The sequence below is a fragment of the Malaclemys terrapin genome, chromosome 10 (genome assembly GCF_027887155.1).
Source record: "Malaclemys terrapin pileata isolate rMalTer1 chromosome 10, rMalTer1.hap1, whole genome shotgun sequence".
In the NCBI taxonomy this organism is placed as follows: domain Eukaryota; kingdom Metazoa; phylum Chordata; order Testudines; family Emydidae; genus Malaclemys; species Malaclemys terrapin.
In genome coordinates this window covers 40,602,329-40,628,793 of record NC_071514.1, presented here as the reverse complement: position 1 = coordinate 40,628,793, position 26,465 = coordinate 40,602,329, and the positions used below count along the sequence as shown (strand labels likewise).

Genomic DNA, 26,465 nt, shown 5'->3' with positions numbered 1-26,465 from the left:
GAGGCTGAATCAGATGCCTTCCAGAAAGGAAATTTTGTCTTCCACCCTGAAAGGGTGTGAAAACCTGGCAGTGTGGCATCTTTTAATGGTCTAGGAGATAGGAACACATCTCAGAGGGATATACAGTGATTCTGTTCCCCAGCAGCAGGCACAGAAGCAGAATTTGAAGAAGTCTTGGGAATTACAAAGAAACTCCACTGAAAAGTGTGAGGCAGAAGTTTCATTACGCCATGTGACAATGAAATTCTTTGAGCAATTCTTTGCATGCTGTAATGTTTTTCCTGCAGTGTGTGGTTAACTCATGCTTTGTGCAAGTATGGGACAGTAGCTTCTTCATTGTGACACTGGAAATGTTTGTGGAGTCAATAATTTTGTATTGGACAGGTGCAATACCATGGAGTCTATTCTTTCTGTAATAGATGCCTACACATACGTGTCAAACATGAGGTGGACTTCGTTATAGGTCCAACATTTTCTCTGTAGGCCAAATCTTGGCAGGTATTAACAGTTTCTGGTTTGTTGAGAGCTTGTACCTCAGCCATACCATCTGTGATTGCTACTCTGAAAGACCTTGGCTGGGATAAGATACCAGTCACATCAATAGGTGCTGGCTCAGGAAGACCATGCAAGATGTGCATAAGTTTGGTTTTCACCTAGCACACCTGCATTGTTCCATCACATTCAGACATCAGTTATGATACCACAGAGAACTCATACTTTCCAAAGTCTCATGTAGGTCAATATGACACTGAGATCTGGACACAACCAGGAGACAAACAAGTGATGACTTGTCTGGTTAGCTCTGTAATAGTCCCTGCCACCTTCACTTTGACTGTCGTCTTTGCATTTGAGGAATGCTTCTTGATTGATGGAGCCTTGGATAATTCTTTGGGTTTTGAAGGCTTGATACAAGTCATGACCCAAAGTATCCATTCAGTTGACATCTTTAGCTGTCTCATCACTGAAGACTGCTTTTGTCATGATATTAATGAGTTCTGGTCCATCATAGGAGAATGGTTTGCCAGTGTGAGTAAGTTTATCCTGTAGCTTTAAAATTGCCCTTTCTTGGCATTTAGCAGCACCTAATGAGTCTAGCTGGTGCTTGGTTTCTTTGGGGGAGGTCATCCCACCCAAGCTTAATGTTGAAGTAGAAGTTTGATGGAGTTCTGGATGGTCATGAAAGATCTGGTGCTGATGTCACTGTGACCACCAATGCACCATTTAAAGAAGTAGTACCGGTCACATGGTATTATTTCTTTAGGTTTGGCATTCCCCTGAAATTCCCATGTGCTGCAATACAAAATGCTTTTCTGTAAAAATTTAGTGGCTGTAAACAGTGTTCTGTTGAACAGTTGACATCAGTGCTTTCTTCCACTTTTGGTAGCACCATGTCTTTTGCAGATTTTAACGATATGCCCTGTGATTCCTTTCTGTGAATAGGATTGCTAAAAACTTTGTCCATATCCCACAGTTCATCTTTAGTAAGTGCTTTAAGAGCCTGTCTGCTAAGCATTTGTTCCTCTTCAATCCCGTTCAAAGCACATATTCTCTCTGTACTTAGTGTCTGTATCAGCCATTGCCATGACTTTCCCATTCATTAGCGTCTCTGCAAGGTATTTTATGAAATCCAGTTTAGTCACGTAGTTTGCAGTAGTAGTAGTATCATTATTTGTTTCTGTTGCTTTGACCTTTAGATGCAACATGTTACCTATGTTCTTGGTGCATCACTTGATGTGATACACAATGTCATATGCATAGGCATCTTTGGGGTCAGTGTACTCATTTTACTTTACTTTCCATGCAACATTCTTGCTAACAGTGACTGCTTCATACAATTTTTCACCTGTTTTTCGTGTTGAAACTGTGCTTAGACTCTTAGAGGATGCCTTTGGGCTTCCGGCTTACTGCAGAAGAAGCAGATGTTCTTCTTGAAATGTATTCCATGGGAAATAGTGTAAGGCAAGTCTCACCCACAGCTGTCATTTGTCCTGGCATCTTCAGCTTTTCCTGAGGCTCAACATACTTCCTCTCCAAACATACCAAATTCAGTTTATGGGTGCACTTGTTATAGCTTGTAAGGTGCCACTGAGCATTGTGTTTAACCAGGTCCTTCATGATGGTATTCTCCAAAGATTCACTGCTAGTTGGAACTCTTTGTTTCCTCATTGTGCCTAAAAATCATCGAGACCAAAGTAAAAATGAGGATTCTGTAATAAATTACTTTGGGATTGCAATTAATTATGTTATGTAATTATGAGTATGCCATTTGTGAATGGATTCCAGTAGCTTCTGTCTGATGCTGATGTCTTAACCAGTGCCCCATTACAACTCTTTTGGCACAATAAAGCTAATAATCAGTACCACTGAACCATTTCTCTTTTTTTGCTGATGATGGCACAACTGGAGGCACTCCTTCCATTTATAGTAATCTGTCACATTAAAAAAAAATCAGGTATCATATTTCTGAGCATGAACTGGTAACATAGTACTCTCAGTGGAGGGCCACAATTTAGCTTTGTGAGAGCTACATGTTTGACATGGGCGTGTTAAAGTATAATTTTAAAAAATGATTTTAAAATATTTCTCATATATATATATATATATTTACATAATTGTTCTAAGTTTGTCGTGTTTGCTACTACTACCATTGTGTTCATGGGAGAAAGGGCTCTCAAATGACAACCCTCTTGACCCACTTAGGACAACTTTGTGTTATCGAAATTTCCACCAACCAGAGGACCTGGAGCTGGGAGGCAGTGTGTCCCCCTGCCATGCCTCAGAAGGTGGCACTATTGAAATTATGATTCTATAGATTTTTATGAATCAAATGACTCCTCACTTACCTTTCTACCATTAACTTCCCAATAGAATACATGCTTTGTAACTATTTGTCTAGCTGCAGTATTGTACGACAAGATACGTTTTAAGGAGTGGAAGACAGACTCTTTCGGTCCAACCGTCCCTCTCCTTGAGTCTTCACCCTGCCCCTCCACCCACTTCCCTGTCCCTATGCACACTGGACCTGATTCACATTTACACTTATTCACTTTTAAATAACTCTGACTGTGTTAAGGGACCTTGATGCAAATGAGCATCAGACCCACCATGTTTATTTGTCTTTACAGTCACTAAATCACACTAATCAAATCTCATGCTTCCCCAAGCTTTATGCCCTACACTACTAAAGAGTCAAGGAAAGCAAAGACAGCAGGGTGGGTTCAAAAGCACTGCTGGGATTGAGACTCTATATTGAAGTGTAGTGCAGTGGCTCCACTAAAAAGTCAGCATTTGCCTCACAGAGATATCAGAGATACTACAATATTTCCCTAAAATGGGTGGTAAATCTGGTGTCTTTGGTGCCCTGTTGTGGTAATCTCTACATGACTGCTGTAGCTGATGCTCTGTGGACCATATAACAAGACCATCCATTTCTTCAATCCAAAGTAATATTTGCTTATTGACTAAACATTTAAATCATCTTTGGAGAAAGGTGCAGCAAAAGATAAACGTAGTGAGGTGAAATCAAACTGAACACAACATAATTCTCTTCACTTTAATGTTTGCTTTCCTACTGTGATAGTGATGTCAAATATTGAGTTTAGTGTTTATGAAGTTTTTAAATTGTAAATTCTTTAAGAAAAAATATCTGCGTTCAGAGGTCCAACGCCCAGGTTTATGTGTGGGGGTAATTAGGTGTAGGACACAATGTATGACTTTGATAACAAAGTAACTTCTAAGCAAGCAGATTATACAGTGTTTACGTGAGTCCCAGCGAAGGACCAATTCAGTTTCCATTGCAGTAAATGGGAGTCTTTCAACTGGGAGTTGGGCTGGTTCCAGTAATCTTGAAAAGACAATGCAACCACCCCACTTTCATTTTTAAAGTTAGGAAGAAACTTTGCAGCAAACCTGTTGAGAACTCAGAAATCCACTTTTCCTCCCCATTATACACTAGCTCCCCAATCCTGTGAACAGAGACAGTTATAGGGGTTTGAAAGCACAGTGTTTATTTTTGTACTTGGACATTTTGTTTAACCTCCTTGTGTAGTGAAATCCGAAGGACTTACTCTTTTTTCTTTGAATACTTGGGAGGAGCTCAGATACCACAATGTTGGGGAACCATGTAATTACATAAATATAGAGAGAAGAGATAAAAGTCCTGCAAACATATAGATGACCTTTTATTGGTGTGCAATGTGACCCAGGGTTGTAGCTGAACCCTTCTATGTATGACAAAGTAGCTGTGTAATGCTCATTTTCCTGGGATCCTCAGGCTCCACACTGTTAAATAGCCACTGTACCCTGCTTCTATAATGCTCCCATTATATCCACTTGTGGGGGAAAAGATGGTGTTCTTGCCCTCAGCCACATGGAATTTTTGTTGTTTTTCCCTTCTATGGGTTTTCCCCATTGGTCAATGATTCAAGTTTTATAATGCCTCATTCATATAACAATCTCAAGGAACAGCTATTCCAGTAATAATAGCATTACAAGACAAGGGCGTGAGAATAGGCATTTAGAAAGGGACATTTAATCCTGACTGTCTTTATAAGTTGTTGCTTTACTGTGAATATCTGGTTCAAAAGCCAGTTTGGTTTCAGACGATGAGTTTGTTTTCAGATCATGGGATAAGGTGCTTAACTGAAACCACAAGTCCTGTTCCATTCTAGGGACATTTGGTGTATATGACATGATCCCACTACTGTAGTTACTTATATACTGGAGAAAATTCTAGGGATTTCTCAGAAAGCAGCCCCAAATTTTCATGCAATCTGAATGCTTTTTGTTTGTTTCCCTATAGGAAAATCGCTCGGTCCCAGAACCAGGTCCCAATGGTAGGTCTCTAGAGTGACTGCCTGCCTTCTACCTTGTGGTTTTCTTTATGAGTGTAATTTCTTTCTAAATTCTCTATTTACCCTTCGCTGATCTCCCGCTGCAAACCAACTATAGTGTCTATGATAACATATAACATTGCCCCAGAAGGAGCATGTAGGTGGAGCAGGTCAAATATTTCATCCATTTGAGACGGAATGGGGGTGAAATCTGAAATGTATGTGGCGTTAGCTAATGCCCTCTCCCTATGTTTTAGGTTAACAAGATCTGGGAACAATAACAACTTATGAAAGACACAATCCTGAGGGTCCTATTGAGAAATGATGCATAAGGTCTGGAAAATTAGTTCTCTTCCTTTAGACCTACCTGCATCCACTCTGCTGAAGTGTAAGTGGATGGGACTTGCACTGTGAAGGAAGAAGGTGTAAATAAAGTTGGGCGAGAGACTAGGTCATTTTAATAACATCTAAATAACCAGCAGTGTTTGTGAGCTTCATATTACCTTCCTCTGAAAGAGAACAATGTCACAAAGGGGTGCTGATGGGAGTTGGAAATGATCTGCACTTCTCAGGATTGGGCCCATAGAAACTAGAGAAGGAAAAATTAGCTAGAAACTCCATTCTGGCCTCATTCAGATAACAAGATTGTAAAATGGAAATTCCATTGGGATTTTGATGCCTCAGGCTGCTTATCATGAGTCTGGTGGCACCTTAAAGACTAACAGATTTATTTGGGCATAAGCTTTCGTGAGGTTTTTACTCACGAAAACTTATGCCCAAATAAATCTGTTAGTCTTTAAGGTGCCACCAGACTCCTTGTTGTTTTTGTAGATCCAGACTAACACGGCTACCCACTGATACTTGCTGCTTATCATGTGATCGGAAACACTAAACATAATTTCATCTTGATAATCTGATTACCCTAACCCTGAAGTATATATGCTTTATGGCTGCGTTCAAGTGCATAGTACACCATTCTAACTGAAAATTATTCAAGTAGCCAGAAGTTCTGTGAATCATATTTAATCAAAGGTCACATTTGGCACCCAACTTGAGCTCTCCTCTTAGATTACATTTGCCTTCATTTACAAGAGATGTATTTTATTTTAAGCTCTTGGAAGTTTTAGGTTCTTATCTAGAATGTTCAGATTTCAGTAAGTAGCTCATAAATGTTGACTGTCCTATAGGATGTAATTGCAAATGTGATACTATGAAACATGTTAGTAAATGATGGGGAACGGATTAGGAAGGTGAAGAAATAGAGGGAAGAAGATGATGGAAAACCTATTGAAACTTGTGTAGTCCACCCCCAGGGCTAGTGCAGGATTGTCCACTAGTATATTTTCTAGTGATAAACATTAGAATGAGATTTTCAAAAGTGCTCTCAGCATTGGCCTAATTCTGTTCTGATGCAGTTGGTCTCTGGTTTATGCCTCTTTCTTTCTTTGCCAGAGGTGCTGCTGAGGATGCATTCAGTCGGGATCTGTGGGTCTGATGTCCACTATTGGCAGAATGGTAGAATTGGGGACTTTATCATAAAGAAGCCCATGGTGCTAGGGCATGAGGCATCCGGAACCGTCATCAAAGTGGGGTCATCAGTAACCCATCTGAAGCCAGGTGAGCAGCTTCCTTGAATCTTGTGGACGGTTGCCTGATATGTACTTTCTCTGTTGTGATGAGGTTGAGAGGGTAGCCGGCTAGGAAATGGTAAATGTTCATTGTGCATTGATGAAACATTAGGAATCCTGCAAACCAGAGAAGCCTAAGCCAAAACCTTCAGTTTAGGAGTGATAAAAAGAGGAGAAAGATGGTCCAGTGATGTGAGTGCCAACTTGGAACTCAGCACTCCTGGGCTCAGTCCCCTGCTACGCTAGACTTCTTGGGTGATCTTGGGCAAGTCACTTAATCTCCTTTTGCCTCTGTTCCCCTTTTGTAAAGTGGGGATAATAGCACCCCCTATCTCACAGGGGTGTTGGGAAAATCAGTACGTTAAAGATTGTGAGATGCTGGGGTACTATGATAATGGGGGCCAGAAAAGGCCTTAGATGAAAATCTTAACTTGCATTTGAATTTCATAAATTACTCTGCCTTTATATGGGGTTAAAACTGGTGTGCAGGTCCCAGCACCACTGGACTTGGGGTTTAGGAGCCAGAGCTGGGTTCCAGTGTTATGGTTTGCACCTTTATCTACCTAAAACACAGCTGTTGTCCTTTATCTGTTGGTTCACTACTCTCTTCACCCCTTGCACAAATCCTCCTAACCAACCACCAGCCCTTCCAAGCCAAATCTGTCTCTCTTTTATTGAAAATCAAACCTAGAGTAAGATGTTACAATAAAAACAGCTCCTCTTGGGTTTTGTCTCCTGTCCCTGCTTTATTGCACAGTACATTGGGCAGATTGAGATCTGTTGTGATTTGTCCAACACTGTCCCCTCACAAACGACAAAGCTCACTGCCATCCATTACTCACTTTGGATATCTGACTTCATGGCACTTCTTAGGAATCACTTGCTTTGACCTTTTGGAGAATGCTAATATGATTTGAATATTGCACATGCCCTGTTGTGTATTTAAAGGATATGTGTTAAATGTGCAATCCAAGCGAGACCATAAAGCCTTTGTAGACCATGCATGTAAGTCACTCTTGCTGCTTGTAAACCCTTTTATTGAGCCAATTAACTCAATACACCTCTACCTCGATATAACACGACCCGATATAACACGAATTCGGATATAACGTGGTAAAGCAGTGCTCCAGGGGGGCAGGGCTGCGCACTCCAGTGGATCAAAACAAGTTCAGTATAACGCGGTTTCACTTATAATGCGGTAAGATTTTTTTGGCTCCCGAGGACAGTGTTATATCGAGGTAGAGGTGTATCATAACTTCCTTTTGCTGTGTGTACGTGCTCCGGAAGTTGAGGACATCTCACATTGACGGTTAGGTGCTGGCTTACTAAGAAATGTGGTGCATTATTTCTCATTTACACCACTGTAAATCTAGGGTAACTGTTAGCTTCATTAGAGTGACTCCAGATTTAAATAGGTGTAACACAGAGCAGAGTTTGGCCCCAGAGTTAGATCTATGGGGCAGGGACTAAATCTTTCTCTGTGTTCTGTGCAGTGCTGAGTAGGCTGATGCCACTCTGTAATTAATAAACAATAGTAATGACCAAAGGGCCCTCCATCTGCCTGGACATCCTGAGGGGGACCTCTGAGCTAGAGAGATGACCACAGCCTCACTGAGGGATTTGCCCAATTATTGGCTTTCTGGTGCTGAGTGAAAAGGGCTGGAAGCATTTTGGATGTTTTATGAATCTCAGAAAACCTGACTGTGGAGCAGGTGAACAACTGCCCCTTTGCCACTCTGAGCTGTCTGAGGATTGATCAGGCAATGTGGAGCTCTCCCACATGGGAGTAAGGGGATTTTGTGCTCTATGTATTTTGGATACTGATCTCCTGACTCCTACATGCGCTTCCAGGTCTTTACCAGGAGCCCAGCCTCCCTTCCCATCATAACTGTCAGTCTGGAGAGCAAGTACAGTGATTGCCATTAAAATCGAACGTTTGCCAACAGATCCTGCATGGTGATTCCGTTTAGTTCCTAATTGCAGGAGATCTCAGAAACCACTCAGTGATACTCTGTGACAAACTCTAGCTTTCTGATGGGAATAGGAAAGCTGCCAATTTACAGTGATTAGACCGAGGGGAAGATGTAGGTAGCTCTGCATGTGACTGATCCGACATCCTCTTAGTGTCTGTCTGCCTCTTGCATATTATATTTCCTTCTGTAATGATGAACAATGTGTATGGCTGGGTCCCTGGGGCTGGGTGATGCGTCCTCCGTAGCATGGCCTTAGGGAAATAGATTCAAGTGTATCAAAGACCACTTTGTCTTTCAGTGGGTGTTTAAAGAACAGGGTAGATCTCTTCCTTCCTTGGCGTCCCTCTTGAGCATTCAGGTCTCCACATGGTGCTGTGCCCACACACTCCTTGTCTCACCCCACTTTCCTTTCACTCACTCAGGCGATCGAGTGGCCATTGAGCCTGGTGCTCCGCGAGACATCGATGAATTCTGCAAAATCGGACGCTACAATCTGTCTCCGACTATCTTCTTCTGTGCGACACCTCCCGATGATGGAAACCTGTGCCGATATTATGCACACAATGCCAGCTTTTGCTACAAGTCAGTCACACACTCCCTCTGCCTACAGATAACCACTCCCTGTGTGGAGTTAGCCATATGGCTCCTCCCTCTCTCCCTCAGCCATCTGCACAATGGGGATAGTAATCTAGTTACATGAAGCGCTTCTTATTTCCCAGGATGCCCCTGGCATGGGTGGGGTTCAGATTGAGGCCTGGTTGCCAAGTGTTTGGGAATGTGATCTAGAACTTAATCTGACCTCCTTTGTACTGACCTCCTGTGTAATGCACTATTAGAGCTACGGATGCTAAGTACTGTAGAAGAGCTAGGGATTATTTATTTATGTGTTTGTTTGTTTTTGTTTTTATCTCCACTCTTCACCGTGGTATCTGAGAACTTTATGACAGCAAGTAGTTAGACATTTCTTTCCTGCAGATTTCGTATGACTTTGTCACTGCTTTAACCCCAAAGGGTTTCCTTTTCTTAAATCCTCTCTCTTCTTGCTCTCATTTCTACAAGGCAAGGTAAGGCCTGATGGTTTTTTGGGTTCTGCTGTTGGAAACCCCAGGAAGGGCTTTTCCTCATTCGTCAAGGAGAGCCAGCCCCGTTGCTGCTCTGTAGAAAGCACTGCAAGAACTGCTAAACCTGCAATATGATTTGCTCAGTTATTAACTGAGAAGACCTAGACTGGTTCTGATTGTCCCAGGCAGCCAGTACCTCTGCTTATCTAGCCTTTGTGCAACACTGAAGACAATTTTGACCTCACTGATGCCAAAGGTCACATCCTGGTTGTCAGAGAAACTCACTTGGGCTCCAATTCAGCAAAATATTTAAGCATATGAGCATCCGTATTGCTTGATTGCAATGGGACTTAAGCACAAGCTTAACGTTAAGCATGTGCTGAAGTACTTTACTGAATTGGAGCATTAGAAAACCTAGCAGTCCAAATTCATCCATGCATAACTGCTCTGACTTCAGTAGAATCGTGCTGGGGATGAATTGGGTCCAGCGTATCCACCCTGGAAATACTCTGTGGCAGTGCCATGTAGATATTTAATCTATGGAGTTAGCTCCCCTTTTGAGGCCCGTGTGGAACAGGGAGTTCCAGGTACACTGAAGAAAGAACAAACCTGTAAATCGAGAAATGCACTAACTCCTGTTTCAACTGCATACAAGACACTGCCACTGTGGTTTGGGGCCATTTGACTCCCTCTTTGCACCAGGTGTTAGTTACTCCACTGACTATGGAGAGCCAAGGGCTTCGATTCTTCTTGGGAGAGTGAGTGCTAGGACCTAGTTACCAAGTGTTAAACTCTTTGTATATACCACACATTTGTATGAATCTCAGGCCAACCCACTGGTTGGTGACCAGCAATAGAGTATGATGGGGTAATGAATAGGGAGATGTCTTATCATATGTCCCTTTGCTTTGTGAGATGAAGTGGCCACCTCTACAAGCTATAGCATTTCATGGGTCTGGCAGGAGTCACCTAGGGGAACACTTCCCTTGTTAACCTGAAGAGTGGATGATCTGCAGCACATTCCCCTTCTCCTCCAGGAATAGAACAATGATAGAAGTTGAAGGTGCAGAAGCCTTCTCTCCCGTACCCATCCATGAAGGTAGGGCACACCTCTTCCCCACAGCACATTGTTGAACATCCTCACGAATCATTGCAGCAAACAACAAGCATCATGTTTTCTAGGGTGGGTGCCTAAATTGTGCCTGCCAAAAGAGAGATTGCAGAGTCTGATGGGTAGTTAGTTGCATAGTAGCCCCTTATTCAGTGCTCAGGTCTGTGTTTTATTCCGATTATAAGGGCATTTTGCCAGCACAGCTTAGACACTAATCTTTGCAGACATGGTCCTGTGGATCGTAAAATGTTAGCTTCACTCCACAACCAGTAAAAGCCCCTATTGTGACTTTCCTGTGTCTCTGGTTCTTGCAGGCTTCCAGATAACGTCACCTTTGAAGAAGGGGCCCTCATTGAACCACTTTCTGTGGGAATCCATGCCTGCCGAAGGGGCGGAGTCACTCTGGGATCCAAAGTCTTAATCTGTGGGGCTGGTATGGAATAACCCACCTTGTGCCTTGTGCTTCCCACCTGTCATGAGTGCTCTGTCACAGAGAAATGCAACAGAGTGACCAGCCTGGTTTCTAGGTTCAGGATGGAGCATTGTGTGCTGACCACTCCAGTCTCCATGGCCCACATTTCTGTACTGAGGCTGAGGGTGACCTTGGGCAGCAGTGCACTCCTTGGCCAGCCCTGCTCCAAAATGGATTTGAAGTGCATGTTGTGGCTAAACAGGCAGTTTGGGTGGTAACAAGATACCTAGGAGTCTGGCAGTATTCTCCTCACTGCCAGCCCCAAACCTGGAACAATAACAGCCATGCCCGCTGCCATTCTCAGTGCACTGCAGCAGATCATGACATCTGCCATAATCCCAGTGTTAATACTCCCTGGAGCCCTGCTATACCCCCAACCCAGCGAGCTTTACACTCACTTCAAAGTGATCGTGATTTTCCTGCATTCTGACATCTCCTTTTCCTTTCCTGTTGCTCAAGGACCCATTGGGCTAGTTTGCTTGCTCGTCGCCAAGATGATGGGTGCTGCCCAGGTAGTAATCACTGGTAAGATCTTCTTTTAACCCTTAAAACACTGCTCGTTCTCACATATCTGAAAAAGGCTGCTCTTTCTGTGTGGCAGGTCACTGTACAAATTAGCAGCAGAAGTGCCAGGTGGGAGGACAAAGCTATGCTAGGTACCCATGTGAAGATCATCACCTGGTGTCTGTATGAGGCATGTAGGTGTCTTCAGCAGACCCGTTCTCTGTCCAGTTTTTCCTTCTGCATCTTAATGACCAGTGAAGGCAGATATAAATAGGACTGTGCTTAATTAGCACAGGTTTACTGAAATGTTTCCCAGGCCAGAGCCCACATAGAAACTACACCTCTACCCCGATATAATGCGACCCAATATAACATGGATTCAGATCTAACGTGGTAAAGCAGCGCTCCTGGGGAGGTGGGGGGGGGGGCTGTGCACTCCGGCAGATCAAAGCAAGTTCGATATAACACGGTTTCACCTATAACGCGGTAAGATTTTTTGGCTCCCGAGGACAGCGTTATATCGGGGTAGAGGTGTAAAATTAATGGAGATATCCTATCTCCTAGAACTGGAAGGGACCTTGAAAGGTCGAGTCCAGCCCCCTGCCTTCACTAGCAGGACCAAGTACTGATTTTGCCCCAGATCCCTAAGTAGCCCCCTCAAGGATTGAACTCACAACCCTGGGTTTAGCAGGCCAATGCTCAAACCACTGAGCTATCCCTCCCCCAACTGCACCCTTCACAGCTAGGAGGATGCATGTTCATCAGCATTGCAATTATTGTTTCAGTCTTCAGACTGAGGCATAAAACTGATGCTCCACCTGCTCATTAAAGACACATTCTTCAAGAGTTGTGGTGCTAACCGAGTGCTTTGCCATCCTTGAGGTGCTATAGAAATAAAATCTGTGCGTAGTGTGACAAATGTTGATTGGTCATCCACGAAGTTCCGTCAGATGGTGAAGCTATCACGGAGGCCTCTGTAATTGTCCCTGACATTTGGTCCTCCCCAAGCCACCTGCATCACAGATGCTGTTACTCAGACAGCAAGAGGCTCAAAAATGCCCACTATGGGGCAGTCTTGTTCAAATGTTTCCCATGTTATCTGTGATGAGGAGCGAGATCACCCTTCTTTGAACTGTAGGAGGCTGGCTGCCTTCAGGAAAATACTTTTCATGTTGGCATTAGGAGGAACGCCTCTCCAACCATTATTTGCCCAGACATTTTTACTGCACTTCCCGGTGGAATATTTTGTTTTAGTCATACTTGTAAAATATTTGCCTATAAAACTCTTTATCTGCATAGCACATTTCAAATTCATCTGTTTGTGGAGATATTTTCCTATTGCGTCTATAGCAGGACGTAAATAGCTGAAAGGTAGAATAAATGACGCAGACCCACGCAATGCATTTCTGCTCGCCCAATGTCAGAAAAGATGTATAAGAATTGGAAAAATTACAGAGAAGGTTACAAAAATTATTATAAGTATGGAACTGCTTCTGTATGAGGAGAGATTAAAAAGACTGGGGACTGTTCAGCTTGGAAAAGAGATGGCTAAGAGGGAATATGGTAGAAGTCTATAAAAACATGACTGGTGTGGAGAAAGTGAATAAGGAATTGTTATTTACCCTTTCATGTCACACCAGAACTAGGGCTCACACAATGCAATTAAAAGCAGGTTTAAAACAAACAAAAGGAAGTACTTCTTCAAAGAATGCACAGTCAACCTGTTGAATTCGTTCCCAGGGGATGTTGTGAAAGCCAAAAGTATAGCTGGGTTCAAAAACGAATTAGGTAAGTTCATGGAGGATAGGTCCATCAGTGGCTGTTAGCCAGTTTGATCAGGAATTCAACCCTACGCTCTGGGTGTCCCTAGCCTCTGACTGCCAGAAGCTGGGGCTGGATGACAGGGGATGGATCACTCAATAATTGCCCTGTTCTGTTCATTCCCTCTGAAGCGTCTAGCACTGGCCACCTGTTGGAAGACAGTATACTGGAATAAATGGGCCATTGGTCTGACCCAGTATGGCCGTTCTTATGACTGGTACTTGCAGTTAAAGGGAGCCAGGCACCCATTCCTGCTATGGAGGCAAGTCTCCTAGCTGCTCCCCATCAATAAGGAATGGACCTCTAAGTGCTGCCAGCTCCTGCACCGGTTATTAAATGGGTCATTGTCCCTCTGCTTCAGCCCTGCTCTTGTCATGAGGCCAAGGATTTTGATGGGGACATCCCCCAGGCCTGTCCTCTCCTTGATGGGGAGGTACACCTGCCCTTTCAAAAGGCTGTCTTTGTCACTAAAGGGCTGAAAAGAGCAAACTTATTCCCCAGCAACTGTGCAATGGCCCAATAAAAATAATGCTAAAAAAGGGAAGGAGACAATCTAGGGCATACAGGTGGCCTCTCCCCGATTTCCTTTCCATATCCTCATGGAGGTGGATGCTTGGAATCTAACCATGAAACTGGTGTCACAGCAAAATCAGGAAGAGGGATTTCCCTCCTTTCCTCCCCCCAGGCTTGGCTGCTGGGGGGAGGAAATGTGCAGAGAGGATGTCCACGGTCATAATCTGCACCTTAGCAAATAGCCCGCAATGATTTATTACATGTGGGAACCCAAAGGTTTCACCACAGTCCTGCATCTGGCAGCCATGCAGTGGTATCCTTCACCATGGATACTGTCCTCCTTTCCAGAGCAGATTTCTTCCCCAAAGACCCAGAGAACATGAAGCTAAAGGGAACCCTTATAAGAAATTTGGAAACTTTCCTAGCAGCTCTGTGGAATTCCCTCCCCACCACCTGTTTCTCAACCGTGTTACAGTGTGCTGGCCTCAAAGGGATAGACCCCTCTGGTTAAGAAGAATTCCCATAGGCCTTAATGCCAGACACCAAGCAATGCTCTGGTCTCCATGCATTTGCTGCCAAAGTGATGGTATTGAATTCACCAGCAAGGCAAGTTATGGTTAGGCAGCTGGTAGACTGTGATCACTGTATATTACGCTTCTTCATAATTTTCTCACTGTTACTTTATGCTCCTTATGTAAATAAGAAAGTGTTATTTACTCCTTCTCATAACACATGAACTAGGTGTCACCAAATGAAATTAATAGGCAGCAGGTTTAAAACAAACAAAAGCAAGTATTTCTTCACACAACACCCAGTCAACCTGTGGAACTCTGCCAGAGGATGTTGTGAAACCCAAGACTATAACAGGGTTCAAAAAAGAACTTGATAAATTCATGGATGATAGGTCCATCAATGGCTATTAACCAGGATGGGCAGGGATGGTGTCTGTAGCCTCTGTTTGCCAGAAGCTGGGAATGGGTGATGGGATGGATCACTTGATGATTACCTGTTCTGTTCATTCCCTCTGGGGCACCTGGCATTGGCCACTGTCGGAAGACAGGATACAGGGCTAGATGGACCTTTGATCTGATGACGTATGGCCATTCTTATGTTCTCTCCCATCTGCTTACCCTCTCTGCCAACTGTCTCTTGTCTTATATGTTGATTTTAAGCGATTTGGAGCAAGGACCCCTTCTTTTATCCATAGTTGTACAGCAGTCAGCACAGAGGGGCCGGGACTTCTAGGCAGTTTGCTAATTTGGTACAAATCATGAATAACCATGGTGATAATTATCAAAGAGGTAGCCATGTTAGTCTGGATCTGTAAAAGCAGCAAAGAGTCCTGTGGCACCTTATAGACTAACAGACATACAGGAGCATGAGCTTTCGTGGGTGAATACCCACTTCGTCGGATTCATGCATCCGAAGAAGTGGGTATTCACCCACGAAAGCTCATGCTCCTATACATCTGTTAGTCTATAAGGTGCCACAGGACTCTTTGCTGTTTTTACATGGTGATAATGTTACATCTGTAGAGAACCTCATTGTTGTCAGGTGCCTGCAGCTGCACCTTTGCTACATGCCCTGGTCACAATGACTTGTCTATGGGCTTCAGAATATTAAGACCTCAGCGTCTTTGAAACCAGCAACTTTCCCTGTGGCCAGAGTCCTGTTGGCATCTCTTGTGCCTTTAAGTTGCTTGTTGCACATCTTTTCCCCACCAGCCCAGAGAGGAGAGCTGATCTCCTACCCCATCCGCGCACAGTCAGGCTGGGGGAGTTCTGAAGGGGAACCAGACTTTTCCACCCAATGTGCCTGCATTGTGTGCATACAGTGTGCCCATGCCCCACTGGGCATGCTTGCTGCAGGACCTTTCTGTGTGACATCTTTTCTTGCATGACGTTTGTCAGCGAGCTGCAATTCTGTGATTTATTTCTTCCTTCCCCAGATTTATCCGCCTCCCGCCTGGAAAAAGCCAAAGAGATTGGGGCAGACTTCACCATTCAGATAAAGAAAGAAACCCCAAAGGACATGGCCTGCATGGTGCAAGGTTTGCTTAACTGCATGCCTGACATAACCATGGAGTGCTCCGGGGCAGAGGCCAGCATCCAAACTGGCATTTACGTGAGTTCCTCCTTCCCCTATCCAAGATCAGTGCCAGCATTTACTTCTCTCCTTTCAGGTTGGTCATTGGAGTGGCTAAAAATAAAATGAGAGGTGAAACTGTGTGAGAAACCCACTTTACTGGCCAGACTCCTCTACCGGCAGGGCAGAGTCAATGCATGACAATGGAGATTTCAGTCCTTTGCTGGCGTGCAGCCGCTTGTTCAGGCAGACGGATGGCTGCACCCACCATAGTCTCCCTGAGGCCACTTGGCTGAATTTACCTCGTGGTGGATCTGTGTCAGAGCCAAGGCTTGCAATGGAGCTGTCAGTCCTCTGTGCCACCTTAAGCAGAGTTAGTGGTAGATAGCATATGTGCATTTACTTCCCTCTAACTTGTGTGTGTGTATCTCAGGGCAGAACTTAGTCGAGTGTGCATATGCAGAAATAATATTGCTCTGCTCCCCTGCAGGAGAGCTGCAATTCTGTGCCATGGGGTAGCCATGCCCTCCCCATGCTATCAGGGACTGGAAGTGCTCTTTTCCTCTGTGCAGGGGACCTTGGCCTAAATATTCCAAAGCTGCTATGATTTTTGGGTGCCTAACTTTAAAGAAGCCTGAATTTCACAGGGCAGGTGCTTAATAATTTCTGAAAACTGGGTCCTTTTAGGATGTCCCTAGTTGGACCCCTAGACTCTCTGACTACATAGGCCCTGATTTGTATTTCCAGGGATGGTCTCTGGCTTACTGTGCAGTACTCTGCACTGACGTGTGGCATAGAGAGGGTGCTGAGTTCTTTATGCATTGTGTCCTCTCCTTGCTCCTTCACCTCTCCTGTTTGTAGATGTCTATGTTGGCCATTGATTGAGGTGAGCAGCTCCACTTCCCTTGCAGCTAGCAGCACACAGCATGCAAGAAAGAGAGGGTTGCATCAGCCCAAGGGAATGTGTTGTGTTGGCTCCCAATTGGCCGTGGTCTTCTGTGGGTAATGGTGATTGGCAGAACTGTTGTGTTTTCCCATCCTTGATTGATGTTGTGTTTTCCCATTCTCCTCCTGCCTTGCTGACTTCTACAGTATCTCCTTCAATGGCTCTTCATCTCCTCACTCCGTTATCTGTTAGCATCCCCAATTTGTCATATGTCCCCTCTTCATCTTTCATATACTGTCCTCACTGCTTCCTGTGTCTCCTCCCACTCATGACTTGCCCCCCACTCCTCTCAAGCCTGGAATTGTCTCCGAGATTTTGTCCACCAAGCACCTTCTTCTTCTGTCTTACCCCAAATTTCACACACTGTCCCTTGGCTTGTGTATGTATGCATTGTTTGCCTTGTGAGCTTTTCTGGGCAACTTGCTTCATGTACCCTTTGTACCCTAGCAGTGCTGTTGGAAGGCTAGTTGTAGTAAGAACTAGGAGCACTGAAATGAAGCCAAGTAAGTGAAAATGCAGGCTGAATCACAGGGCCATACCCCCTACTGTGCATTCTGCTAGGATGTAGAATGGTACAGACAAAACATAGGGTAATGTATTCTAGGGAACAGCTCTGACTTGATGGGCCTTTTCCATCTCTAGGCTCTCAAGCACTGGTCCCATCTTCCCCTCAGTATTTGTGCAGGATTCTCATTGCTATCCATTAGATTGCCATAGCAATGCTAGTATTTGTGCCTACAATTATGGGACTGATCATCGACCAGATGTCTTCTGGTTATAAGGAATATCCAGCATGGATTTGTCAAGAACTAATCATGCCAAACCAACCTAATTTCCTTCTTTAACAGGGTTACTTGCCTAATGCTACGGGGAAGCACTAGATCTGATATATCTTGATTTTAGTAATGCTTTTGACTAGGGCTGTGGATTAATCGCAGTTAACTCACGCAATTAACTAAAAAAAATGAATCGCGATTAATCGCAGTTTTAATCGCACTGTTAAATAATAGAACACCAATTGAAATGTATTAAATATTTTGGATGTTTTTCTACGTTTTCATATATATTGTATTCTGTGTTGTAATTGAAATCAAAGTGTATATTATTTTTTATTAAAAATATTTGCCCTGTAAAAATGATAAACAAAAGAAATAGTATTTTTCAACTCACCTCATAAAAGTACTGTAGTGCAGTGATTCTCAAACTGTGGGTTGGGACTCCAAAGTGGGTCACGACCCCGTTTTAATGGGGTCACCAGGGCTGTCTTAGACTTTCTGAGGCCTAGGACTGAAGCTGAAACCCGAGCCCCACTGCCTGGGGCTGAAGCCAAAGCCTGAGGACTTCAACCCTGTGCACTGGGGCTCAGATTATAGGCCCTCTGCCTGGGGCTGAAGCCTTTTGGCTTTGGCCCCCCACCAGGGGTGGTGGGGCTTGGGTGGGCTCAAGCTTCGGTCTCTCCTCCTGGGGTCACGTAGTAGTTGATTTGCAGATTTGACAAAGCACAAAGCAGGTACAAGTGTGAGATTTCTAAAGATAGCAACAGCACTCGCCCCAAGGTTTAAAAATCTGAAGTGCTTTCTAAAATCTGAGAGGGACGAGGTGTGGAGCATGCTTTCAGAAGTCTTAAAAGAGCAACACATCAATGCGGAAACTACAGAACCCGAACCACCAAAAAAGAAAATCAACCTTCTGCTGGTGGGATCTGACTCAGATAATGAAAATGAACATGTGTCGGTCCTCGCTGCTTTGGATTGTTATCGAGCAGAACCCGTCATCAGCATGGACGCATGTTCCCGGGAATGGTGGTTGAAGCATGAAGGGACATATGAGTCTTTTGCGCATCTGGCACGTAAATATCTTGCGACGCCGGCTACAACAGTGCCATGAGAACTGCTGTTCTCACTTTCAGGTGACATAAGCAAGAAGCGGGCAGCATTATCACCTGCAAATGTAAACAAACTTGTTTGTCTGAGTGATTGGCTGAACAAGAAATAGGACTGAGTGGACTTGCAGGCTCTAAAATTTTACATTGTTTTATTTTTGAATACAGGGTTTTTTTGTACATAATTCTACATTTGTAAATTCAACTTTCATGATAAAGAGATTGCCCTACAGTACTTGTATTAGGTGAATTGAAAAATACAATTTCTTTTGTTTTTTTACAGTGCAAATACTTAAATATAAAGTCAGCACTATACACTTTTTATTGTGTTGTAATTGAAATCAATATATTTGAAAATGTAGAAAACATTCAAAAATATTTAAATAAATGGTATTCTATTAGTGTTTAACAGTGCAATTAATCGCTATTGATTTTTTTTAATTGCATGATTAATTGCAATTAATTTTTTGTAATCGTTTGACAGCCCTACTTTTGATACATTCCCACATTACATTCTCATAGCCAAACTAAGGAAATATGGTCTAGATGAAATGACTATAAAGGTGGGTGTACAAATGGTTGAAAGACTGTGCTCAAAAAGTATTTAGCAATGGGGATTGGTCCTGCTTTGAGCAGGGGATTGGACTAGATCACCTCCTGAAGTCCCTTCCAACCCTGATATTCTATGATTCTATGGTTTTCTGTCAAACTGGGAGGCCTATCTAATGTGGTTCTGCAGAGGTTAGTCCTGAGTCCGGTACTCGTCAATATTTTCATTAATGACTTGAATAATGGAGCAGAGACCACGCTTATAAAATTTGTAGATGACTCCAAGCTGGGATGGGTTGCAAGTAATTTGAAGGACAGGCTTAGAATTCAAAACAACCTTGACAAATAGGAGAATTGGTCTGAAATCAACAAGATGAAATTCAATAAAGGCAAGTGCAAAGTACTGTACTTAGGAAGGAAAAATCAAATGCACCACTACAACATGGGGAATAATTGGTTAGGTGGTAGCACTGCTGAAAAGGAGCTGGGGGTTAGAGTAGATCACAAATTATGAGCCAGCAATGTGATAAAGTTGCAGAAAAGGCTATCATTTTAGGGTGTATTAACAGGAGTGTCATATGTAACACACGGGACAGAATTGTTCTGCTCTGCTTGGCACTGGTGAGGCCTCAGCTGGAGTATTGTATCCAGTTCTCGGTGCTGCACTTCAGGAAAGGTGTGGACAAACCGGAGAGAGTCCAGAGAACAGCAAAAATTATAAAACATTTAGAAAACCTAACGTATGAGGGAAAGTAATAAAAACTGGACATGTTTAGTTTTGAGAAAAGACTGAGGAGGGACCCGATAATGTTCTTCAGATATGTTAAGGGCTGTTATAAAGAGGACTGTGATCAATTGCTCTCCATGTCCACTGAAGGCAGGACAAGAAGTAATCAGCTTAGTCTACAGCAAGGGAGATTTAAGTTAGATATTAGGAAAAACTTTCTAACTCTAAGGGTAGTTAAGCTCTGGAACAGGATTCCAAGGGAGTTTGTGGAATCCCCGTCATTGGAAGTTTTTAAGAACCGGTAGGACAGCCACCTGTCAGGGCTCACCTAGGTTTACTTGGTCCTGCCCAAGTGCAGGGGGCTGGACAGGATGACCTCTTGAGGTCTCATCCAGCCCTACATTTCCATGCTGTCTTGACTAGATGATCACATGAGCTCTCCCTCTGATGTAATATTAATGTACTATGAGTCTATATTTACTGCAGAAAACATTACCATTGTTTACACTGACCCCACTGATTTTGCAATCAGGGTCTCGGCAATTTCTAAGTTAAATAAAGACCTATTTGCATAAGTTTTCTGTGACTAACCGAGATGAGTGAAGCCTAGAGGAAGTAGTGCCCGGAAGCACTGGGATTTTGAAACAAGCTGCACTACAGATAGCTCCTGTCTCAGGAGTGCTGCTCTGCAGCCTAGTAACAACTGAGCTATATTTGCAAGCAGTGGGATTTTGGCGTCTCTTGCACTTTGTGTTGTGGGGGAGTGTAACCTAGCCTCATATCTGAGATTAGACACTGATTCATACTCTGTTTGGCAACATCATCTTTTCCTGGGAACCTCCACTGGGAGAAGGGGAACAATGTCACTTTTCTGCCTCTCCCTTTTTGGGGGGGTTGTTGGAGCATAGTGATTCCACGAAGGTGGCTGATCATCTGCCAGGCGGGTAGAGATCTGCATATTGATTCCTCCTTGTGCAGATCTAGTCCCATACATTCCACCTGTCATACAATTGCTATAACATCATTGTGACTGTATTGAACTCATGGTCTAAGAGGACTTCAGACATTTGAAAATTATGGTCTGGATTTTCAGCATCATCAGAATCCTGGAGCTAGGGCCCTTTCTCTAGAAGATCTCTAGAGATCTGTAAAAAGAACAGGAGTACTTGTGGCACCGTAGAGACTAACGAATTTATTAGAGCATAAGCTTTTGTGGGCTACAGCCCACTTCTTCGGATGCATATAGAGTGGAACATATATTGAGGAGATATATATACACACAGAGAGCATGAGCAGGTGGGAGTTGTCTTACCAACTCTGAGAGGCCAATTAAGTAAGAGAAAAAAACTTTTGAAGTGATAATCAAGATAGCCCAGTACTATCTTATCACTTCAAAAGTTTTTTTCTCTTACTTAATTGGCCTCTCAGAGTTGGTAAGACAACTCCCACCTGCTCATGCTCTCTGTGTGTGTATATATATCTCCTCAATATATGTTCCACTCTATATGCATCCGAAGAACTGGGCTGTAGCCCACGAAAGCTTATGCTCTAATAAATTTGTTAGTCTCTAAGGTGCCACAAGTACTCCTGTTCTTTTTGCGGATACAGACTAACACGGCTGCTACTCTGAAACCTAGAGATCTGTAGATCTCTGGCTGCCAGAGCAGTATCAAAGAGCTGAGATATCCTTAGTTACAGTGAGGCTGGGTCCCTGGTATGAGCCAGTCCCTGCAATGAGGATGCACATGCCTATCTCTGTGCTCTGCAGCTCCCACTTGCTGTGGTCTGGAGCACTGCGGAACCTGTCAGCAGTCACGTAGGCCTGTGCAAATAACAGCACTTGTGACTAAGCAGTGTTTTCTTCAGAAAACTTCTCAATCCCAGGCTTGAAAGAGAATTGATCCTTCTTGGGTCAGGTGCCAAGAGCCAAGAATATAGCCCAGGTGGGATATTGAAGACCCATTGAGAACATCATTAAGGCCTGGTCTACACTAGGAGGTTATGTCGAATTTAGCAGCGTTAAATCGAATTAACCCTGCACCTGTCCACACAACGAAGCTATTTAGTTCGACATAGAGGTCTCTTTAAATCGATTTCTGTACTCCTCCCCGATGAGGGGAGTAGCGCTAAATTCGACATGGCCATGTCGAATTAGGGTAGGTGTGGATGGAATTTGACGCTAATAGCTCTGGGAGCTATCCCACAGTGCACCACTCTGTTGACGCTCTGGACAGCAGTCCGAGCTCGGATGCTCTGACCAGCCACACAGGAAAAGCCCCGGGAAAATTTGAATTCCTTTTCCTGTCTGGGCAGTTTGAATCTCATTTCCTGTTTGGATGTCGTGGCGAGCTCAGCAGCACTGGCAATGATGCAGAGCTCTCCAGCAGAGGTGACCATGCAATCGCAGAATAGAAAGAGGGCCCCAGCATGGACTGATCGGGAAGTCTTGGATCTGATCGCTGTGTGGGGCGATGAGTCCGTGCTTTCGGAGCTGCGATCGAAAAAACTGAATGCGAAGGTCTACGAGAAGATCTCCAAAGCCATGACGGAGAGAGGATACAGCCGGGATGCAACGCAGTGCCGCGTGAAAATCAAGGACCTGAATCAAGGCTATCAGAAGACCAAAGCGGCAAATGGACGATCCGGATCCCAGCCCCAGACATGCCGTTTCTACGAGGCACTGCATTCTATTCTAGGTGCAGCTGCCACCACTACCCCGCCAGTGACTGTGGACTCTGACAATGGAGTATTGTCGACGGCCGCTTCCTCGGAGATTTCGCGGACGGGGAAGATGAGGAAGGAGATGAGGAGGATGAGGCAGTTGACAGCGCATACAACGCTGATTTCAGCAGACAGCCAGGATCTCTTCATCACCCTCACGGAGATCCCTTACCAACCCTGACCCTGAATCAGGGGAAGGATCAGTCGGTAAGTGTTTTAAACATGTAAACATTTATTTTGATCAGAACAGGAATGGAATATTAACAATGGGTTTTTCATGATTACTTTGCCCTAGGCGCTCTACTTTTTAGTCCTTGCCAGTGCAGCTACTGGAAAATTGTGTCAATATGTCCGGGGATAGAGCAGAAATCCTCCTGGGACATCTCCATGAAGCTCTCCTGGAGGTAATTTGAAAGCCTTTGCATTAGGTTCCTGGGGAGAGCGGCCTTATTGTGTCCTCCTTGGTAGGAAACTTTTCCGCGCCAGGCTAGCAGCAAGTACTCCAGGATCAGTGCCTCGCACAGCATGGCGGCATACGGCCCTGGTTTTTGCTGGCATTCACGCAGCATGCGGTCTTTCTCTGTGTCAGAGATCCTCATCAGAGTGATATCACTCATGGTGACTTGCTTTAAATTAGGGGAATGTTAGTATTGGGACTGATTGCCTGTTCCTTTACATAACTGTAACCAGCGGTTTACAGCCACGCGGTGGAGGCGGGACAGGGGCAGCATACAGGGATCTTTCCCGCGGACAGCCGCGAGGGGGATGGGACAGGGGCAGAGTTCATGCTGGCCGGATTGCCAGCAGCAGGAACTGGCCAACGCTAGGGGCACTGCTTTGAACGTAAAAGGAGGGCACTGCTATAAATTAAGCTTTCAGCAGCCAAAAGTCTATGGCTTACCATGTCAGCCTGCTAGCCGAATTCCGAATTCCTGCTTATGTGATCTGTACTCCAAGACCCCAGGCACTGAATGCGAAGGCCGAAAATTTGACCTTGTCCTGAGTGCGCATGTGATAAGTGCTGTGCAAGGTCTTGTTCACAGAGAAAGACTATGTTCATTGTTCACAAAAATGTATCTTTGTGAGGAATTCACTCCCTTTTTCCCATCCCACAGCTGCGAGTGTCTCCCGACCTACCCCGGCATCCCCTTCCCAGAGGCTGGCACAGATTAGGTGCCGAAAGAGAAGGACACGGGACGAGATGTTCTCCGAACTTATGGGCTGCTCCCGAGCTGAGGCGGCACAGCAGACCCAGTGGAGGGAGAACATGTCGCAATACCAGCGATCACACAGCGAACGGGAGGACAGATGGCGGCAGGAAGACCAGCAGGTGACTCAAACGCTCCTTGGACTAATGAGGGAGCAAACGGACACGCTCCGGTGCCTTGTTGATGTTCTGCAGGACCGGAGACAGGAGGACAGAGCCCCGCTGCAGTCTATCTCTAACCGACCCCCCTCACCCAAAGTCCCAAGAAGGAGGGGCGGCAGGGGCCGTGAAAACAGTCACTCCACTCCTGCAGACTGCTCAAGTAACAGACGGCTCTCATTCCCAAAGTTTTGATAAGTCCTTTCCTTCACTCCAAAAGCACCTCACCCAAGCCCCCGTCCCAGTTTCATCCCCTAACTGTGTAGTTGTTAATAAAAAATACGTTTCTGTTCATTACTGTTTCCGTCAGGTTCTTTTAGAGGAGAGTGTGTTTGAAGGGGGGAAAGAGGGTTGATAATTGGAGAGGACAGTCACCTTTACCAGGGTACAGACATGGGGGCAGGTTCAGCACCAGGTCACACACACATTGCAGTCACTAGGCACCCTGGTCAGTCTGGGAGGTGGTTTTCATGTTCGGGGGGGGGGGGGGGGCGCTATGTGAGTTTGTGGCGGGGGAGGGCGGTTACAGATCTTATGCAGGGGTCCTTAGCCTGGATGACAGAGCCACGTAGCAGGGGATCTGTAACCGTCCTCCCCCGCCACAAAGTCACATAGCCACCACACACAGAGTTCCGAAAAGGAGGGGTGGCAGGCTCCATTGAAACAACCAGTCCACCACTGTGGACCCTCTAGGAGCAGGAGCCTGTCATTCCTCAAGTTTAGAAGCGTCCTTTCCATCACTACGCCCACTCCCCACCACAGTCTGCGTCCCAGTTTCAACCCTTTACCACGAAACCCTTAATAAAGAAAACGGTGTTAATGAACAAAGTTCCATTTATTTTATTTTTAAAGGTGTGTTGGAAGGGGGCAACGGGGTGAAGGGGGTATGTAACTGGAGAGGATAGTCAACATTAAGTGGGTAAAGAAATGGGGGCAGGTTCAGCTTCTCTTTAAACAAACTTAATAGTCACAGGTTATCCTGCTCACTGAGGAACCTAGCTTTCAAAGCCTCCCGGATGCACAGCGCGTCCCGCTGGGCTCTTCTAATCGCACGGCTGTCTGGCTGTGCGTAATCAGCAGCCAGGCTATTTGCCTCAACCTCCCACCCCGCCATAAACATCTCCCCCTTGCTCTCACAGAGATTGTGGAGCACACAGCAAGCTGCTATAACAATGGGGATATTGGTTTCGCTGAGATCACAGCGAGTCAGTAAGCTTCTCCATCTCCCCTTGAGACGTCCAAAAGCACACTCCACCACCATTCTGCACTTGCTCAGGCGGTAGTTGAAGAGTTCTTTTTCAGTGTCCAGGGCGCCAGTATAGGGCTTCATGAGCCAGGGCATTAGCGGGTAGGCTGGGTCCCCGAGGATGACTATAGGCATCTCCACATCCCCAGTAGTTATTTTGTGGTCCGGGAAGTAAATACCTTCCTGCAGCCATCTAAACAGACCAGAGTTCCTGAAAACACGAGCGTCATGAACCTTGCCCGGCCATCCGACGTTGATGTTTGTAAAACGTCCCCTATGGTCCACCAGTGCTTGCAGCACCATTGAAAAGTAGCCCTTTCGGTTAATGTACTGGCTGGCCTGGTGGTCCGGTCCCAGGATAGTGATATGAGTTCCATCTATAGCCCCACCGCAGTTTGGGAATCTATGATGACTTGCATGTTTCCCAGGGTCACTACCTTTGAGAGCAGTAGCTCAACGATTGCGTTGGCTACTTGCATCACAACATCCCCCACGGTAGATTTGCCCACGCCAAAGTGGTTCGCGACTGACCGGTAGCTGTCTGGCGTTGCAAGCTTCCAGAGGGCTATGGCCACTCGCTTCTGGACAGTCAGGGCTGCTCGCATCCGGGTGTCCTTGCACTTCAGGGCAGGGGACAGCAACTCACAAAGTTCCAGGAAAGTTCCCTTACGCATGCGAAAGTTTTGCAGCCACTGTGATTCATCGCAGACCTGCAGCACTATGCGGTCCCACCAGTCCGTGCTTGTTTCCCGGGCCCAGAATTGCCGTTCCACAGCATCAGCATGACCCATTGCCACCATGATGTCCACAGCGCGGGGTCCCATGCTTTGTGAGAGGTCTGTGCCACTCTCAGACTTAATGTTCTGACCGTGCTGCCGTAGCCTCCCCACCCGATTTCTCAGCATCTGACTCTGAAAAAGGTGGATGATAAGGTGCGAGGTGTTGACAATGGCCATAACTGCAGTGATGGTCGCAGCAGGCTCCATGCTCGCAGTGCTGTGGCATCCGCGCTGTCACTCACCAGAAAA

At 45.1% G+C, this 26,465-nt stretch overlaps 2 protein-coding genes across 5 annotated transcripts in view; both read left to right on the top strand.

Moving 5' to 3' along the window:
• Positions 1-26,465, top strand: part of SORD (sorbitol dehydrogenase) — a 40,075-nt gene that overhangs the window by 4,111 nt on the left and 9,499 nt on the right. Inside the window, exons 1-7 of one of the 4 annotated variants that reach the window (XM_054041026.1) lie at positions 4,802-4,835; positions 5,090-5,220; positions 6,285-6,449; positions 8,856-9,015; positions 10,920-11,038; positions 11,537-11,602; positions 15,864-16,039. In XM_054041026.1, the coding sequence (XP_053897001.1) occupies positions 6,299-6,449; positions 8,856-9,015; positions 10,920-11,038; positions 11,537-11,602; positions 15,864-16,039 (672 nt within the window). In that variant the 5' untranslated portion in view covers positions 4,802-4,835; positions 5,090-5,220; positions 6,285-6,298. Of the gene's footprint in view, positions 1-4,801; positions 4,836-5,089; positions 5,221-6,284; positions 6,450-8,855; positions 9,016-10,919; positions 11,039-11,536; positions 11,603-15,863; positions 16,040-26,465 lie in introns of those variants that run through there. The other 3 variants (XM_054041025.1, XM_054041027.1, XM_054041028.1) reach the window with 3 other exon arrangements.
• Positions 21,697-24,485, top strand: LOC128843900 (myb/SANT-like DNA-binding domain-containing protein 2). The gene is made up of 2 exons (XM_054041029.1): positions 21,697-23,229; positions 23,941-24,485. Exon 1 carries the CDS (start codon positions 22,470-22,472, stop codon positions 23,004-23,006), a length of 537 nt encoding a protein of 178 aa, XP_053897004.1. The 5' UTR covers positions 21,697-22,469; the 3' UTR covers positions 23,007-23,229; positions 23,941-24,485.

Bases quoted from the DNA above. Each gene is read 5' to 3' on its own strand.
- LOC128843900 (XM_054041029.1), top strand. From the start codon at position 22,470: ATGATGCAGAGCTCTCCAGCAGAGGTGACCATGCAATCGCAGAATAGA.